Source organism: Taudactylus pleione, unplaced genomic scaffold, assembly GCF_031769625.1.
Source record: "Taudactylus pleione unplaced genomic scaffold, aTauple2 ptg000602l, whole genome shotgun sequence".
Lineage (NCBI taxonomy): Eukaryota > Metazoa > Chordata > Amphibia > Anura > Myobatrachidae > Taudactylus > Taudactylus pleione.
In genome coordinates, this window is record NW_028285004.1 from 5061569 (window position 1) to 5082414 (window position 20846).

Here is a 20846-nt window from a genome sequence, read left to right on the forward strand (position 1 = left end):
GGCATTATGTTCAGTATGTTCATACTACGGATTTCTTTATTACATAGGCACCCATGAGGTACACCTGCTGGGACTTATGTGGGGTATAGCTCTATTCAGACACGAGGCTTTTGTTACATGATTCTGTTTGTTATACTTTCCTGGTAAGTGTTTTTCCCTATACACTCTCAGTAAAAGATGTGGACATGAAGTTGATCACGAATTTAGTGCAAGCTTTGATATTGGAATGTCTATTTGATCCATTAGACATATATATCTATATATGTATTTATTTATATTTTCTTAAAACTATTCTCGTTTATTGGAGAGTGCTCATGCTTATATTGTTATATAGGAATCTATGGTATACACTGAGACCATTGTGGAGTATAGCTGTGATATACAGGCGTGTGAAATCTCTATAGCCTCCGTTTTTTTAACTTTGATTAGGTATGTATAGCACATGCGCTCAACACCCTTGGAAATTATATGTTTTTTATGGATTGAATATGGAGCCTGGGAGACTGTTTTGCTGTATATATGGAATATTTTCTGTTGTATTGGTATTATGACACTTTGCAGTACATGCACTGATTGTGTTTTGTTTGTCTTCTGTATTTTTATTTTTTAGATAAAAATTGAACTTTGCACATAGGATGCATTTTTGTACGTTTTGCCGATCTTGAAAAAGGTTCCCAGTGGAATCGAAACGTCGACAAATATATATGTGGCAATCTATTTTTCGATTAAACTTGAATTCAAATGAAGACTCTTATTGATGTTTTGGAGAGTGCTCTTATCCAGGCGACTGGGCTTTGTGTTGATATATATATATATATATATATATATATGTGTACACATGCAGTACAGTGAAAAGAAAATGCCTCTCTCATGACCTTTACACTAGCCATTATATGAAAATATCATAACTATCGATTACCACTAGAAAAAATAAAAATACAATTTTTTTTTGTTTTTCTCCACCCTCCATGTGGAGAAAAAAAAAACAGGCGATACTTCTTCACCTGTTTTTAATTGAATACCGAACAGGCAAAATCTCATCATTGCCTACGGGGATCGGCAAACCAGGCGAAAAATACAACCGGCGAAAAATAGCAATTGAATTAGGCAAAAAGTTTTCGCTTGTTTTATACGCAATGTTTTAGGCACAAAACAGGCAAAAACGGCTTTTCGCCGGTAATTGAATATGGCCTCTATAGTGGGAAAAAGGTTTTCAACCTGAAAGTTATAGTAGACGTATGCTGAAGGCAGGATGCACTGGTACGCATGTATTACAAAAGCAAAGGAGTACATCTTGCTGCCTTATGGATGCCATCCCGTAATATTAAGTGCTTTAGTTAAAGCCTTTGAGAGAGATAAAGTGGACGGAGATAAAGTACCAACCAATCAGCTTCTGTCACTTTACAGGCTGTGTTTGAAAAATGACAGGAGCTGATTAGTTGGTACTCAACTTTATCTTTCTCCAAGACTGAGTACATCTACCCCACAGTAACTCACAATATCTAAGTTAGGGAAGACTTATTTGGCATAAACGGTGTCAAACAGCGATGTAACAATGCGTGCTGTGATGGCCCCGCCCCCTAAACCCATGATGTTATAGTGTGATGCCTAGGGAGCGGGAGGATGCCCACACTGTGAAGTACAGCACTGCCCTGAAGGTTTTAAAGATTCTCTGGGTGGCTCTGGCATAGCGCTATTGGTTACAGAGTACCGTTCCAGGCATCTTGCAGGCCACACGCAGTTTTCGTGATCCAAATGATTCCATCAGCTAGCCAACACGAGTGATTCCCTTCTGATGCTCAGGGCCGGTGCACGGTTTCTCAGCACCCTAGGCAAAACTTCAGCCTACTCACCCTTTGCGCACACACACACACACCAATACCTACTTTTCAGTCCTCAGGTGAAGGTGTGGAGGTTGCGTCTTAGAAGTTCCACAGCCGCCATCTGTATTAAGTACAACAAAGATGCCTCTCTGAGACATCCTTAATTTTGTCATAGGCAAACTCAGGAGCGCCCCCCAGATCCCAGTGCCCTAGGCAGCTGCCTAAAGCTGCCTAATGGTAGAGCCGGCCCTGCTGATGCTACAACTGAAGGCTTAGGGCCTGATTCAGAGCCAAACCTTCTGACAGAGCGCTCGCTCTGAATCAGGGCCCTCCTCCCTAAAAATGGAGTGGCCTCTTGGACGCTCGCATAGCTGTGGGTTACCACCCACAGCTTATGCGAGCGTCCATGATGATGGTCACGATGGTCAAGACCATTGCGACCATCGGGCTTGCGACGAGACCCTGCGGTAGGGTCTCGCTGCCGCAAGCCCAGGAGTGATTTTGGCTCTATCAGAGCCAAAATCACTCCCACTGACATCACTACTGATGTCAGTGGGGCCGGACCAAGGCAGTAGGCGTTCCCATGGGAACGCCTCCGTCTGGCAGCCACGGCCCCGGCACGCCCACCAAAGGGGGCGTGCTGTCAGTCACCATCGACAGCACGCCCCCTTTGGTGCGAGACCCCGAGCGACATATTCCTCGTCACTCGCCGGGTCTCACACATGCGCACGACGGAGCTCCCTCCGTCGTGCGCATGCGCATTCGGGCACCATCGACCCGCTTGCGAGCGCCCTTCGCTCGCGAACGGGTCTGAATCAGGCCCTGTGTTCCCAAACAAGAGTGTCAAGGGAAACAACTTGGACAAAATATGTGGCTGGTCTCTGAACCTCTACTTACATCCCAGGGTGAGGCTAATGAGAGGACAACCATAACCATGACAAATGAGATGCTGGGACTAGAAGAGAAATGGTCATTCGATACCCACTGCTTGTGGTCCCTGTCCCAGTCCAAGCCAGGATCTTGTGAACATGACTGTGTAAAGACATTTGTAGCCCACCCTGTAGCTTATGACAACATGACTGGGTAGCACAGCACAGACAGTGTAATGGTTAGCATTACTGCCTCACAGCACTGAGATTGAGGGTTTGATTCCCACTACTTCTCCCTTTGCTTGCGTGTATTCTTCCAGGTACTCTAGTTTCATCCCACATTCCAAAAATAAACTGGTAGGTTAACTGGCTCCCAAAAAAAATTAACCATAATGTGTATGTGTATGTGAGCATGTGGTAGGGAACATAGATTGTAAGCTCCACTGGGGCAGGGACTGATGTGAATGGCCAAATATTCTCTGTAAAGCGCTGCGGAATATGTGTGCGCTGTATAAATAACTGGTAATAAATAAATAATCGGCGACTGCGCATGCGCTAGATTAGGCAGCAAATGGATGGAGATCACGAGTGTGTATGGATTGATTAGACTTTCAACGAACCACACTTACCACCCAGATATGCCAATTCATGGGAACTGAGTAGTGACCATGTGAACACCTATGGGCATATGAGCGACTTCCGTGCGTCCAATTTTCCGCTAATGAAAATTGGAATCTGCTACAGATGTATGTTTTGCTCCCAGCATGGGGTGGGTGCAATTCCAGATATTAATGATAATAGCTGTGGACATGAAAACAGTGGGTGGGTTAGGCTTGCAGATGCACGGATTCATACATACATGCAGATTCTTGCATTGGGTTAAGGAAGTAGGTAGCCTGCCACGGCATCCCACTCAGAATCAGGCCCTACAACTCATCTGAGAAAGTGGTAAAAATCACCTACCATGAGCCTTGATGTGTCAGGCTTTAGAAAGTTACTCCCTGACTTAAGCCAAACCTTAATTTCAAATTAGGCGACCCAGGTCCCGTTCACCGCATAGGGAGAGTCGGCACTTGGAAATGAGATCATCTCCAAGTGCCGGCTCAGCAGAGATGGCAGTGATGTCATCGGCCCGGCATTATTGCCGGTTTGGGCCGCCAGTCTGAAGGGGGTCTCAGGCCGGTTGCACCCGGGATCGACGCATGTACAAATCCCAGGTGCGACCCACCAATAGCAATGTACAAAGGGGTATAAACCTAATGCATGAAGCAATGAATCATTATTAAATGGCGCATGACGATGAAAGTCACAATGCTTACGTAATAAAAATTGATAACCTTAGAGATATATGGAATTTATCTATATCCCCCATCAGGCTGGTATTTATAGATGACACGTTCTATGTAGCAATATGTATGGCTATGGAAAGGTATAGTTTTGCTAAAATGTATTGACAGGATATGGGCTGTGTCATCAACCATAATTAGATAAACAAATGGAGCAGTAGCAATATAAGACCTAGACACAGTTTTCAGTGCATACGACATGTTTCCATAGACTGCGGTCAGGAAAGGATAGGAGCTCCCAATCTTGCTCCACATGACACGTAGAATATAAATTCATTACTGTTATAAACCATGAGAGACATGCTGATCTAATCTTGTAGCTGGGAGACACCAGGCATCTCTGAAGCACAAAAAGCTATGTGACAGGACACAGAGACTTTCTGCACTAGTATCTATTAACCCCTGGGTTACTGACACACAGTGGGCCTGTTTCTGAGTTGGTCACAATGGCGATGTCGGACGCAGCGGAGCAATGTTTTTTCTATGCATGCATCTCGATTTTGTTTATACAGAGTCATAGTACAAATATACATGCACAGCAGTAGAAATGTGTGGGGTGTTCCTGGGCGGTGTCTGGGAGGTAATAGGGTGGTGCCTAAACAAACGCATGGAGAGGTTGTGTCATAAGGGAGCAGGGGCACAGAGAGGGTATTAACTACCCTGTTGGAGGGGCCCGGCGGAGCTTTGCAGCGCTGTAAGTAGGATTTTTATTTTTTTTTTACTAAGGGAGCGTGGTCACGCTTCCCGCGATTAGGCCACGTACCCTTCCCCCGGGTTGGAAATAGCCCTGTATGGGAGTGTTGCAGGCGTGTCATATAAAGCGTTTGCATACAAAGATAGTTATCGCTCACACAGGAGGGCCATACTCAGACAGAGAACATGGTCTAAGTTCCAAAGGGGCGACTCATGGTGGTGTCTAGAGATGCACCAAGCAGTATTTCAGTGTCTACAGACGCTGACAGTTATTGCCTCAGTCCTCGCACATTCAGACACACCAGGGAGGGGCTTCGTAGCCGGAAAACTGTGTCTGACCCAGAAACAGGCCCAGGGACCTCACAAGTATTTGCAATTTTGGGAGTAATCATGATGCCATTTATAATTATATTATTTTCCTAACTCCTGATTATGCCATTACACAGCCTCTTCTATGAATGGAAGTTATTTTTTGTTCTGATTCTTAGTCGGACGCAGTGTCAAAGCCGCACGCAGCTGGATGATTTCTTAAAGTTGCGCATGTGTCCGAGTCACAAAGCGCATGCTTCCCTATTGTCAGCGCTCAGAGACGCAGTGCAGAATTGCATGCAGGGTCTGTGAATGCTATTGGGCGTTCCTGGGAAGTAACAGTGGTAGCTAAGATCACAGCCGCTCACACAGGAGGCCGTACTCAGACAGGAAAGGCACGTTTCGATGGTGCGACCGATGGTAAGTCTAAAGACGCACAGAGACGGAAATACACTCTCTCAAGACATTGCAAATAGGTTTCTCAGCTTTGTAAATATCATTCGCGGCAATATCATAAGATGCACGCAAAATTGACTGTAGCAAAATACACGGCCGTGCCTATTTCTGACTCAAAGTCAGGCCCTTACATGCAAAATACATTCACCTCAGCAATCACACATGTGCTTGTGTTCGTATACTGGGCATATAGAGTGTGAAAATACACTACACCAGCCCCTATATGTGTACGCAACATCAACCATGCTTGCTGCAAAAGCAGTCAGTACGATCTATTTGTTAGTAAAAGCACACTGATACTTTTCAGAAAATGCTTGTAGCCATAGGGATCATTGTGCCTTATAACCAATGCAGGGAAATGATGATCCCATTTGAAGGTATATATCTAAATATTTTTTTTTAAATAACAGCTACATAATGGGAGTAAGGTGCAATGAGGGAGATTGCTGTATTCTTCATGAAGACAGGGAGATTACTACTATTTCAGGAAGTCTCCCTGACAATGAGGGAGAGTTGGCAATATGGCCTATTGACATAGTGCTCCATCTGCACCAGCTCCTATATGTGTACACAACATACACCATGCCTACTGACATAGTGCCCTATCTGCACCAGCTATAATATGTGTACACAATATACACCATGCCTACTGACATAGTGCTCCATCTGCACCAGCTCCTATATGTGTACACAGCATACACCATGCCTACTGACATAGTGCCCTATCTGCACCAGCTCCTATATGTGTACACAGCATACACCATGCCTACTGACATAGTGCTCTATCTGCACCAGCTCCTATATGTGTACACAACATACACCATGCCTACTGACATAGTGCCCTATCTGCACCAGCTATAATATGTGTACACAATATACACCATGCCTACTGACATAGTGCTCCATCTGCACCAGCTCCTATATGTGTACACAACACACACCATGCCTACTGACATAGTGCCCTATCTGCACCAGCTCCTATATGTGTACACAGCATACACCATGCCTACTGACATAGTGCTCCAACTGCACCAGCTCCTATATGTGTACACAATATACACTATGCCTACTGACATAGTGCTCTATCTGCACCAGCTCCTATATGTGTACACAGCATACACCATGCCTACTGACATAGTGCCCTATCTGCACCAGCTCCTATATGTGTACACAATATACACCATGCCTACTGACATAGTGCCCCATCTGCACCAGCCCCTATATGTGTACACAACATACACCATGCCTACTGACATAGTGCCCCATCTGCACTAGCCCCTATATGTGTACACAACATACACCATGCCTACTGACATAGTGCTCCATCTGCACCAGCTCCTATATGTGTACACAATATACACTATGCCTACTGACATAGTGCTCTATCTGCACCAGCTCCTATATGTGTACACAGCATACACCATGCCGACTGACATAGTGCCCTATCTGCACCAGCTCCTATATGTGTACACAATATACACCATGCCTACTGATATATGCCCCATCTGCGCCAGCTCCTATATGTGTATACAACATACACCATGCCTACTGACATAGTGATCCATCTGCACCAGCTCCTATATGTGTACACAACATACACCATGCCTGACATAGTGCCCTATCTGCACCAGCTCCTATATGTGTACACAATATACACCATGCCTACTGACATAGTGCCCTATCTGCACCAGCTCCTATATGTGTACACAATATACACCATGCCTACTGATATATGCCCCATCTGCGCCAGCTCCAATATGTGTACACAACATACACCATGCCTACTGACAAAGTGATCCATCTGCACCAGCTCCTATATGTGTACACAACATACACCATGCCTGACATAGTGCCCTATCTGCACCAGCTCCTATATGTGTACACAATATACACCATGCCTACTGACATAGTGCCCTATCTGCACCAGCTCCTATATGTGTACACAATATACACCATGCCTACTGATATATGCCCCATCTGCGCCAGCTCCTATATGTGTACACAACATACACCATGCCTACTGACATAGTGATCCATCTGCACCAGCTCCTATATGTGTACACAGCATACACCATGCCTACTAACATAGTGCCCTATCTGCACCAGCTCGTATATGTGTACACAATATACACCATGCCTACTGACATAGTGCTCCATCTGCACCAGCCCCTATATGCGTACACAGCATACACCATGCCTACTGACATAGTGCCCTATCTGCACCAGCCCCTATATGTGTACACAACATATACCATGCCTACTGACACAGTGCCCTATCTGCACCAGCCCCTATATGTGTACACAACGGATACCATGCCTACTGACATAGTGCCCTATCTGCACTAGCCCCGATATGTGTACACAATATACACTATGCCTACTGACATATGCTCCATCTGCACTAGCCCCTATATGTGTACACAATATACACTATGCCTACTGACATATGCCCCATCTGCACTAGCCCCTATATGTATACGCAATATACACTATGCCTACTGACATATGCTCCATCTGCACTAGCCCCTATATGTGTACACAACATACACTATGCCTACTGACATAGTGCTCCATCTGCACCAGCTCCTATATGTGTACACAATATACACTATGCCTACTGACATAATGCTCTATCTGCACCAGCTCCTATATGTGTACACAGCATACACCATGCCTACTACCATAGTGCCCTATCTGCACCAGCTCCTATATGTGTACACAATATACACCATGCCTACTGACATAGTGCCCCATCTGCACCAGCCCCTATATGTATACACAACATACACCATGCCTACTGACATAGTGCCCCATCTGCACTAGCCCCTATATGTGTACACAACATACACCATGCCTACTGACATAGTGCTCCATCTGCACCAGCTCCTATATGTGTACACAATATACACCATGCCTACTGACATAGTGCTCTATCTGCACCAGCTCCTATATGTGTACACAATATACACCATGCCTACTGATATATGCCCCATCTGCGCCAGCTCGTATATGTGTACACAACATACACCATGCCTACTGACATAGTGCTCCATCTGCACCAGCTCCTATATGTGTACACAACATACACCATGCCTACTGACATAGTGCCCCATCTACACCAGCCCCTATATGTGTATGCAATATACACTATGCCTACTGACATATGCTCCATCTACACTAGCCCCTATATGTGTACACAACATACACCATGCCTACTGACATAGTGCTCTATCTGCACCAGCTCCTATATGTGTACACAGCATACACCATGCCTACTACCATAGTGCCCTATCTGCACCAGCTCCTATATGTGTACACAATATACACCATGCCTACTGACATAGTGCCCCATCTGCACCAGCCCCTATATGTGTACACAACATACACCATGCCTACTGACATAGTGCCCTATCTGCACCAGCTCCTATATGTGTACACAATATACACCATGCCTACTGATATATGCCCCATCTGCGCCAGCCCCTATATGTGTACACAACATACACCATGCCTACTGACATAGTGCTCCATCTGCACCAGCTCCTATATGTGTACACAACATACACCATGCCTACTGACATAGTGCCCCATCTACACCAGCCCCTATATGTGTATGCAATATACACTATGCCTACTGACATATGCTCCATCTACACTAGCCCCTATATGTGTACACAACATACACCATGCCTACTGACATAGTGCCCTATCTGCACCAGCTCCTATATGTGTACACAATATACACCATGCCTACTGATATATGCCCCATCTGCGCCAGCTCCTATATGTGTACACAACATACACCATGCCTATTGACATAGTGATCCATCTGCACCAGCTCCTATATGTGGACACAACATACACCATGCCTGACATAGTGCCCTATCTGCACCAGCTCCTATATGTGTACACAATATACACCATGCCTACTGACATAGTGCCCTATCTGCACCAGCTCCTATATGTGTACACAATATACACCATGCCTACTGATATATGCCCCATCTGCGCCAGCTCCTATATGTGTACACAACATACACCATGCCTACTGACATAGTGATCCATCTGCACCAGCTCCTATATGTGTACACAACATACACCATGCCTGACATAGTGATCCATCTGCACCAGCTCCTATATGTGTACACAACATACACCATGCCTGACATAGTGCCCCATCTGCGCCAGCTCCTATATGTGTACACAACATACACCATGCCTACTGACATAGTGATCCATCTGCACCAGCTCCTATATGTGTACACAGCATACACCATGCCTACTAACATAGTGCCCTATCTGCACCAGCTCCTATATGTGTACACAATATACACCATGCCTACTGACATAGTGCTCCATCTGCACCAGCTCGTATATGTGTACACAATATACACCATGCCTACTGACATAGTGCTCCATCTGCACCAGCCCCTATATGTGTACACAGCATACACCATGCCTACTGACATAGTGCCCTATCTGCACCAGCCCCTATATGTGTACACAACATATACCATGCCTACTGACACAGTGCCCTATCTGCACCAGCCCCTATATGTGTACACAACGGATACCATGCCTACTGACATAGTGCCCTATCTGCACTAGCCCAGATATGTGTACACAATATACACTATCCTACTGACATATGCTCCATCTGCACTAGCCCCTATATGTGTACACAATATACACTATGCCTACTGACATATGCCCCATCTGCACTAGCCCCTATATGTATACGCAATATACACTATGCCTACTGACATATGCTCCATCTGCACTAGCCCCTATATGTGTACACAACATACACTATGCCTACTGACATATGCTCCATCTGCACTAGCCCCTATATGTGTACACAATATACACTATGCCTACTGACATATGCCCCATCTGCACTAGCCCCTATATGTATACGCAATATACACTATGCCTACTGACATATGCTCCATCTGCACCAGCCCCTATATGTGTACACAACATATACCATGCCTACTGACATAGTGCCCTATCTGCACCAGCCCCTATATGTGTACACAACATACACTATGCCTACTGACATATGCTCCATCTGCACTAGCCCCTATGTGTGTACGCAATATACACTATGCCTACTGACATATGCTCCATCTACACCAGCCCCTATATGTGTATGCAATATACACTATGCCTACTGACATATGCCCCATCTGCACTAGCCCCTATATGTATATGCAATATACACTATGCCTACTGACATATGCTCCATCTGCACCAGCCCCTATATGTGTACACAACATACACTATGCCTACTGACATATGCTCCATCTGCACTAGCCCCTATATGTGTACGCAATATACACTATGCCTACTGACATATGCTCCATCTACACCAGCCCCTATATGTGTATGCAATATACACTATGCCTACTGACATATGCCCCATCTGCACTAGCTCCTATATGTATATGCAATATACACTATGCCTACTGACATATGCTCCATCTGCACTAGCCCCTATATGTGTACACAACATACACCATGCCAACTGGCATGCACCAGTCTCATACTGCAATTATTCTTCTGTATGATATTTCATGATACTCTGGTCATTAAGAGCACTGGTTAGGAATCCATTGAGAAGATTCACATATAAGCAATTCGACAGCACCCCCATTATAAATACAAATGCACAGAAATGTGGTTTTCTACAAAATGATTAATGATCCTAACATACATTAAAAATGAAGACAAAGAAAGAACAATATACTTTCACTCTAGATATAGGACTTGTTGTCGAACATGTAACAGCAGCAGCTTACCGGAGAAAGCGTCTCCGTTCTGATAGTTCTTGCCGTTTTGTGTATCCTCCTCATTTTGCACTGTAGATACATGCTTAGCTGAAGCACATCCCATATTTATTCAGTCAGCTCCCGACTGACTCTTTAGAATAATCATTTCTAGTGGAAACTTTTCAAGGTATCCCAAGAACACAACGATGTCTCCACCATTCCTTAACCTGTAACGATAAACAGGAATTATACTCATCACCCTTTTTAGGGGGAAATATATGATTACATGGGCAACAGACTTCCTATAAAGACTGGTGCGGTTGTCTTTTCTTTGCACTAATTAGTCCAATTATAAAACATTGTGTTAAGCATTCCAATAATAATCTCTTTGAACACATAGGGGGTGAGATGGATCTACTAATGGTCAGTTATCCACACTTATTTTTTTTATTAAAGTTGCTACATGGCACCAAACAAACAAACAAACTAAGAGGGATTTATTATCCAAACACTCTAATCCAGTGATAGGCAACCTGATACCCTTCAGGCACAGCATTGGGTGGCCCTCTAATGTTCAAAAGAGCCGCACAATATCAGTAGAAAAAGAGATGCTTAAATGTAATATAAGCAGCACAGGCAGTGTAATGGTTAGCATTACTGCCTCATAGCAGTGAGGTTGTGGGTTCAATTCCCACTGCGGCTATAACTGTGCGGAGTTTGTATATGCTGTGCTTGCGTGTTTCCTCTGGGTACACTGGTTTCCTCCCACACTACAAAAATATACTGGTAGGTTAATTGGCTCCCAAAAAAACAAATTAACCCTAGTTTGTATGTGTGTGCGTGTACATGTGGTAGGGAATATAGATTGTAAGCTCCACTGGGCAGGGACTGATGTGAATGGAAAATTATTCTCTGTAAAAGTGCTGCAGAATATGTGTGCGCTATATATATTAAATTAATAAATGTAACAACATATCAGCAAGCATTTTAAATAGTCATTACAAGCTATAAACTGCAAGTTAAAGCTTTGAGGCGGCATATGAATGGGAAAACTTCAGGTAATAAATACAGTAAAAGTCATCAACCAGCAGCAGCAGACATCCTTGTCTGAACTCCAGTTAAAGCTGCACTTCCATCTGGTAAATATTTAACCAAAAAGGTGCCCAATACTAACCTTGATACTCCTCAATTTCGAGAAGGCCACCCCACTCCTTTTACTTAAGCGCGTGGGGCGGGCAGGGCCTGGATACGATTTGCACCATCATAGCTCCATCCTCCAGTTGCACGATAATATGTCATCTTAGTCCTGTCCCCCTCTGCAGTTTGCTTTGTATCATACTGCAGTAGTGGGCAGGTCATGATGACACAAATTGTGTTGTTACGCCCCCGCTGCACTACTTTATATATACACACACATATTCACATACACACAGTGGAGATCAATATTTGTATCAGCAAAGTACATATACATAGCTTTCATTTAATTCATACTTTCCTACTCGTGGTTGAACAGACCACCTTATTATCATTTCAGCAGTGAAGTGGACACGGTTTTGATAACTACAACTTTTTATTTGCTGTACTTATCACATGATATTTCCATAAATGCCAGGGAATATATTTAGCATTAATACAGATTGCCATATGTATGAATTGTTAATTTTTGAAGTACTACCAAAATGCTGACATTTGTACTGTTTCACATCACCAGTGACAATTATTTTTAGTTACTATATGCAAATGCATTCTCTTAAAAAAAACTCCCAGCTGTCTGTGCATTATAACAGTGTTCTACATGCTTCTTTTGATAAGCCCACACACTGACGCAGCACATGGTAGCTAAAATCAGTTTACATTCTGCCTTAAAGTCTATTCCAATAAGTGTTGTTATGGTAACATGTAATTCATGACTAGTTATCAGCAACATCCCCAGTATATTGCAAATCCCCAGAAGTGCAGTGAAGATATGCTTAAACAGCATTTACTAGTCTTTCATTACATACTGTAGATCTACACTCAATTGTTATCCCACAATAGAAATATGTTGCAATCAAAACTTTTCTTAATTATTTGTATTTATTTCTAATATTCTTGCAACAAAATGCACTTGTCACCCTTATGCATGTTTACTAGATCAGCCATGTGACATATGGAATATACAGACCACATGTTTACGATGTAATTAGTTTACATGTACATTGCCATAGTTGCCAACTGCCCATAATTTGCAGGTATTTTCTCAGGTTTATGGGTTTGTCTTTGAACAATTACATCACTGGAAATGTTTCTTGAGGAATGACCAAGCATGTCCATAACATGCAATTGTTATGATCCATCCATATTCTCTGGCATTTATAAGTTAATAATTATTGAAAGTGTCATTCACAATCATATATATTGGACATATCATGATGGGATTGTAGTACAACGTGTGCCTAGACTGTACTACGTGAGGCATGTTTATATTAAGAGATGAGCGGGTACGGTTCCCTGAGAAACGAACCCACCCGAACTTGCAGATCCGAGGCGAGATCAGAGTCCAGATCGGGTTTCCCGCCTGAATTGGATCTCAAAGTGAGGGAAAACGTCATCATCCCACTGTGTCGTATTTTCGCATGTTTTGGATTGTATAAAAGTCCCTCCCCCACGGTGATCGTCGCCATTTGCTTGCTGAGTCCTGGGCTGTCAGGGCTGTGCTTCATCCAAGAGGGGCTGCTGTATCCATCCAGGCCAGTGCTACTGTGTCCATCCAGGGGCTGCTGTGTTCATCAATGGCAGGGGCTTCGGTGTCTATCCAGGGTCTGCTGTGTCTATCCAGGCTGCTGTATCCATCCAGGGGTTGTTGTGTCCATTTAGGGCAGGGTCTGCTGTGTCCATCCAGGGGTTTCTGTGTGCATCCAGGGGCAGGGGCTGCTGTGTACAACAAGGGGTGCTCTGTCCATCCAAGGGTCCCCAGTGTATAAAAAAAAAGCTAATACATAATTTAATGAATAAAAAAATAATATATTATATATTTTTTTTGTGCTTTTCCCCAGTGTACTATATTTATTATTATTTTTTTTACTGTGACGCTGCCAGTCAGACCGCAGTGTAATATTCATACATGTATTGCTTGTGACACTGTAAGTGGTAGTGCAGTGCATAACAAATATTGTCACACTGTAATTGGAAAACACAGTGTATTCATTAAAAATATTGTCACATTGTTAGTGGAAACGCAGTGTATTCGTAAAAAATATTGTCACAGTGGAAACGCAGTGCATTCGCAAAAAATATTGTCACACTGTAAGTGGAAAACGCAGTGTATTCATAAGAAATATTGTGACACTGTGTGGAAAACGCAGTGTATTCGTACAAAAATATTGTCACACTATTAGTGAAAACACAGTGTATTCGCAAAAAATATTGTCACACTGTTAGTGGAAAACGCAGTGTTCATCAAGGGCAGGGGCTTCGGTGTCTATCCAGGGTCTGCTGTGTCTATCCAGGCTGCTGTATTCATCCAGGGGTTGTTGTGTCCATCTAGGGCAGGGGCTGCTGTGTCCATCCAGGGGTTTCTGTGTGCATCCAGGGGCAGGGACTGCTGTGTACAACCAGGGGTGCTCTGTCCATCCAAGGGTTTCCAGTGTATAAAAAAATAAAAGCTAATTCAACATTTAATGAATAAAAAAATAATATATTATATATTTTTTTGTGCTTTACCCCAGTGTACTATATATTTTTTATTTTTTTAGTGTGACGCTGCCAGTTAGACCGCAGTGTAATATTCATACATGTATTGCTTGTGACACTGTAAGTGGTAGTGTAGTGCATAACAAATATTGTCACACTGTAATTGGAAAACACAGTGTATTCAGAAAAAATATTATCACAGTTAGTGGAAACGCAGTGTATTCGCAAAAAATATTGTCACACTAAGTGGAAAACGCAGTGTATTCATAAGAAATATTGTGACACTGTGTGGAAAACGCAGTGTAGTCGTAAAAAATATTGTCACACTGTAAGTGGAAAACGCAGTGTAGTCGTAAAAAATGTTGTCACACTATTAGTGAAAACAGTGTATTCGCAAAAAATATTGTCACACTGTTAGTGGAAAACGCAGTGTATTCATAAGAAATATTGTGACACTGTAAGTGGAAAATGCAGTGTATTCGTAAAAAATATTCACACTGTAGGTCATTGATACCGCAGTGTAATATTAAAATTGGTACAAATTGGCGTGTGTGCTGTACCCCACTTCATTCGTGTTTGTTAATATGGAGAGCGATCAGTTGAGAGGAGAGAAGGAAGCACATACTAGTGGTGGAGCTGCTGCCAGTGCCACCAGTCATACTCATGACGATACTAGTCCATCTACATCATCTACTAAAGCCGATGCCCAAGGGCATACAGGGCTTAAGTCAGGGCATCTAATATCAAACAAGCATTGTTTTACAGCATTAAAGAAAAAAAAAAATTAAAAGCCAAGTTAGATGCAGAGAAACAAAAAAATGGCAATATGCCATTTACTACACAAAGTGGCAAGGAAAGGAGAAGGCCTTGGCCTTTATTTATGACTGGTGGTTCTGCATCTTATGATGATGTAAGCCCTTCTCCCTGTAGATGTCTCAAAAAAATTTAAATCGCTAAGGCACATAAACCAACTGTGTGCTCAGAAAAGTCACAGATCCCCGAGGAGAGTCCAAGTGTGTCCGCAGTTGCCATGTGTTAGCCTGACCTTTCTAATACTGTACAACTACCATTTGTGTGCCCTCTACAAATGTGGGGATGAGCAACATAAGTCAACATGCTGACATAGAAATCGGGGATGCTTCTGTGGATTTGCATCAAGAGAATGAGGAGGATATTTCTTTAGTTGGTGCTAACAAGGATGATGAGGATGTTGATGACGATGAAGATGTTGATGCCGAGGATGTTTGTGTAAAAACTGTAAATCAGGCAACAATTGTTGCCCATTAAGGAAAAAAGCCCATTGTTGTCATGCCTGGGCAAAGGACCAAAAAATCCACTTCTCATGTGTGGAATCATTTCCACCCAAATCCGAACAACATTAGTCAAGCCATCTGTAACCATTGCAAAGTAACAGTGAGTAGAGGTAAGGACCTTAACAATCTAGGAACCTCCTCCCTGTTTCGTCACTTGCAGCGCATTCATCAAATTGAAAAGCGTTTTTCAAATTTAGAAACTTTGGCTAAAAAAAAGTAACAACAATCAGTCCAGTGTCACTTAGCCCCTCCCTTCTCTCTGGATCCAAGCGCCTGCAATCTCCATCACCAACAACTGCAACATCCTCAATCATGTTCGGAAGTAGTCCTGCATCCAATTTCATAAGAATGACTGACTCCTCTCCTATCCGTGGTTCCACAGAAGGATCCTTGAGTGCTACGCCTGTTGCTGCTGTGAGTGGATCTTCATCCCAGAAGGGGACCAGGAAGAAGACTACTTTATTTTAACCAAACAATTGACTGTCAAACAATACTTTGCAATAGAGAACAAGTATGATAGCAGACACCCAGTTGCACAGCGGATTACTGACGCCATAACAGCTATACTGGTATTAGATTTGCAGTATCCGCCATTAATGCAGTGGGTTTTAGACAGTTAATTGAGGTCCTGTGTCCCCACTACCATGTCCCTTCTAGATTCAACTTCTCTAGAAAAGCAATTCCCAATCTGTACAAGGACATTAAAAAAACCTTATTAATGTCCTCTGAAATGCCGTTGTGCCCACTGTCCACTTGGATCAGTGGGACAGGGCAAACTGAAGATTACATGACTGTGACAGCCCACTGGGTTGGTGTATTGCCTCCAACAGTGCAAACAGCAGCAGCATCTAACAAATGCCAGCTCATTCAGAGGCCAGTTTCACTAAGAGGCATACCACTGAGAACCTCTTAGAAAAACTGATTTGTGATTTATAAAAATGCCACTAATATTGTGAGACCATTACATCTGGGCGAAATCAACACATACCATGTTTAGCTCACACAATTAATTTGGTGGTGCAACATTTTTTCAAAAATGACAGGGGTGTGCAGGAGATGCTCTCGGTGGTCTGAGTTTTTGGGACATTTTTGACATTCAGTAACTGCGTGTCGAAGATTGCAGCACCAGCAAGTACTGTTGAATATGCCCTGAAGCAATAGGTAGTAACTAGGTGGAATTCTACCCTATATATGCTTCAGTGGATGGAGTAGCTGCAAAAGGCCATCCAAGGCTACACTATGGCCTATGACATAGGGAAAGGAGCGGGAATGCACTTTAGTCAAGCGCAGTGGAGAATAATTTACGTGTTGTGCAAGGTTCTCAAACCATTTGAATTTGCCACATGTGAAGTTAGTTCAGACGCTGCCAGCTTAAGTCAGGTCATTCCCCTAATCAGACCTTTGCAAAAGCAACTGGAGAAACTGAAGGAGTAGCTGAAACAGAGTGATTCCACTTAGTATGTTGGACTTGTAGATCAAGCCCTTCATTCGCTTCGCCAGGATCCAAGGGTCATCAATCTCTTGAAATCAGATAACTATATTTTGGCGACCATACTTGATCCTAGGTTTAAGTCATACCTTGTGTCTTTCTTTCCAACGGACATAAATCTGAAAAGATGCAAAGAGCTGTTGGTGAAAAAATCGGCAGCTCAAGTAGCACGTCACACGGCAGCATCTCCTCCTTCAGTTTCTGCGGCTGCCAGGAAAAAAAAAAAATTTCCTAAGAGACCCTCTGCTGGGTGTGATGCAGATCAGTCAGCAAAACCTAACTACATCTGGTTGTGTATAGAAGAACTGCCTACAAAGAGTGACATGTCTACCGTGACTTTGTCTGATACGGTCACCATTAAGAAAATGGTGGATGATTATTTTGGGGATAACATCCAAATAGGCATGTCAGACAGTCCGTTTTACTACTGGCAGGAAAAAGAAGCAATTTGGAGGTCCTTACACAACCTGGCTTTGCTTTACTTAAGTTGCCCACCCTCCAGTGTGTACTCTGAAAGAGTTTTCAGTGCAGCCGGGAACCTTGTCAGTGATCGGCGTAGGAGGTTACTTCCCCAAAATGTGGAAAAGATGCTGTTCATCAAAATGAATTACAAATTCCACGAGGAAGACCTTTACCAACAATCACGTCAAAAAAATACAGAAGCGCCTATATTGTATTTATTGTACTGTATTGTATGGATTCCGGGAGGGACGAATTAATATTGTGTGAAGAAGAGGATGTACACACTGATGGGGAAGACAATGATGATGACGACATCTGATCTTACCTATGTTGTAAAGCCAGTTTGTGTATGGGATCATTGCCACCAATGTCCACTGCGCATTGGCAGCATGTTTTGTGGGGGGTCCAAACAAACCAATAATTTCAGCCACAAGTGGCAGCCCCTTTCGCTGAAGTGATTTGTTTGTTAAACTGTGAATGTCCTGTTTCATATATATAACATAAGGGTGGGTTGGAGGGCCCAAGGACAATTCCATCTTGCACCTCTTTTCTTTGCATTATGTATTGTTTGAGGACATTTTTAATTTTATGGTTTATGAATGTCCAGAAATTGTAATGGCCACAGACAGCATCTCATGTATGCCCCTTTCATTTTTTTAAATAAAATTCTGAACCACCAAATTGATGGGGTGGGCAAATATGAGCATCTTCAGCAGCACAGAGCGTCTTCCTGCCAGGATTTGTTGCAATAAAGTGTGGAGCAAAAAAAATCTATAAGGCCTAAAACCTTACCAGAGAGCGCTGTTCAATTGATTGAGATGCAATTCATATAATAAATTTATTCCCATAAAAAATACTAATTCCTACATCAACATATAAAAATGCCAGCAACAATAAATAATTAGATAAATATATGATACAAATGTATCTTCTCATAAAAAATAACAATAATACACAGTAAATAAATCAATATGCTTAATTCCAACAATAAAACATGTATAAGGACCTTGGTCCTAAATTAACAGCAACCAGGAACAATCTGTGTCCCAATAAACACCTGAAGATTCTGCAGCTAGTAAGCAAGATTTGTTTAAAGCCAACAGCTAGCAATATCCCTTTGCATAACAATAAACATGTATGAGGACCTTGGTCCTATTTAGCAGCAACCAGGAACAGTATGTGTCCCAATGAACACCTGAAAATTCTGCAGTTTAGTAGGCAAGATTTGTTTAGAGACAGCAGCTATCGATGTTCCTTTTCACAACTGATTAGTATATCAGAAAAAAAGAAAAAATTGGAAAAAGGTTTTTGTGTAAAGACAGTTAGTCAGTAAATAATCCAGGAAATAAAAAAAAAAAAAAAAAAATATATATATATATATATATATATATATATTTATACCCATACAATTCCGGCTTCACTGATTGGTTAGTGTGGTTAGTAAGCGCTTATGGAGTAATGTTAGTATTTGAAAACATGCATGTTATAGCAAGCAGCCATTTGTAATCCCATTTAGTTCACCACATATTGGGTATAATACTCTCTGCTGCTGTTCCACAGATATAAAATGGTCAATTGTAACCATGCAGTCCTCTCCCCAATTCCTTACTTAGCGCTATGACAATTGTCAATATAACTTTACTGCTTCCACCATCAAGGTACCATGTGTAACGCGTTTCTCCGCCTAGTGTGCACCATCAGCGGCTTCCTCAGACACTCCATATGTACCTCTGTAACCATATTTATACCCCGTTCTATTATCTCGTTTGAACGGGGTTTGCGCATGCGTCTTATGTGCCATGCGTTCCAAGCCTCTCTATGGTTGTCCTCTATTTATAGAGAACGACGGCCATCTTTACGAATCCGGGGTTTGCGCATGCGCCGTATGCGCTATGTGTTCCAAGCCTCTCTATGGCTATCCTCTATTCAGAGTGCGGTGGCCATAAAAATCCCATTCAGCAGCCATTTTTACACAAATGCACTGTTTATTATGTATTCCAGGCCTCTCTTTAGATATTCTATTGATAGAGTGCAGCGGCCATCTTTAAAAGAACATAGTTTTGTTCGGCGTCCATCTTGGATATATTCCAAGCCTCCTTTTGAAACTACTTTATTTCCATAATCATATAAACGAATCATATAATATACAAGTGCACTGCAAATACGTTTAATACAAAAATTAGTTGTTTATATTGTTCACATACAATATATTTACATGGTACATACAGTGCATAAAGTAGGCTGAGGCAACTTGAAGCACGCCTCCTGTTGTTGACACATAACTTCCAGTAGGCCCCGCAAACATCACAGATACTGAGAGTTCTAATTCAGCCGGAGAACTACAGGCTGCTATCATCTGATGTAAACAGCAAGTCTTGGTCCCATTATCCCTAACAACCTCCCTATGTACAAACCAGTAAATGTCTGTTTACAGTATGTTCTAGCAGCACCTCCACAAGCAAGGCCACCTCATTTTTTTTTTTATGATGTATAAAAAATTAAAAAACCTCCTCCAGATCAAAGATGTCTTTTAGGAAATGAAGAAATTGATCCTAGATTGATCTTCCCTCATAACTTTTTTTAAGAATCAAAATATTAAATTAAATCAATTAAAAAACTAATCAATCCTTCCGTCCTTTCCCT

General features: G+C 42.6%; 1 protein-coding gene across 3 annotated transcripts in view; it reads right to left on the reverse strand.

Annotated features, from left to right (window-relative positions):
• The window catches only part of CUNH1orf21 (chromosome unknown C1orf21 homolog), a 180791-nt gene that overhangs the window by 52485 nt on the left and 107460 nt on the right, over positions 1 to 20846 (reverse strand). For all 3 annotated transcript variants that reach the window (XM_088453918.1, XM_088453919.1, XM_088453920.1), the window contains exon 2: positions 11298 to 11494. In XM_088453918.1, coding sequence (XP_088310044.1) covers positions 11298 to 11391 — 94 coding nt within the window. In that variant the 5' untranslated portion in view covers positions 11392 to 11494. The remainder of the gene's footprint in view (positions 1 to 11297; positions 11495 to 20846) is intronic.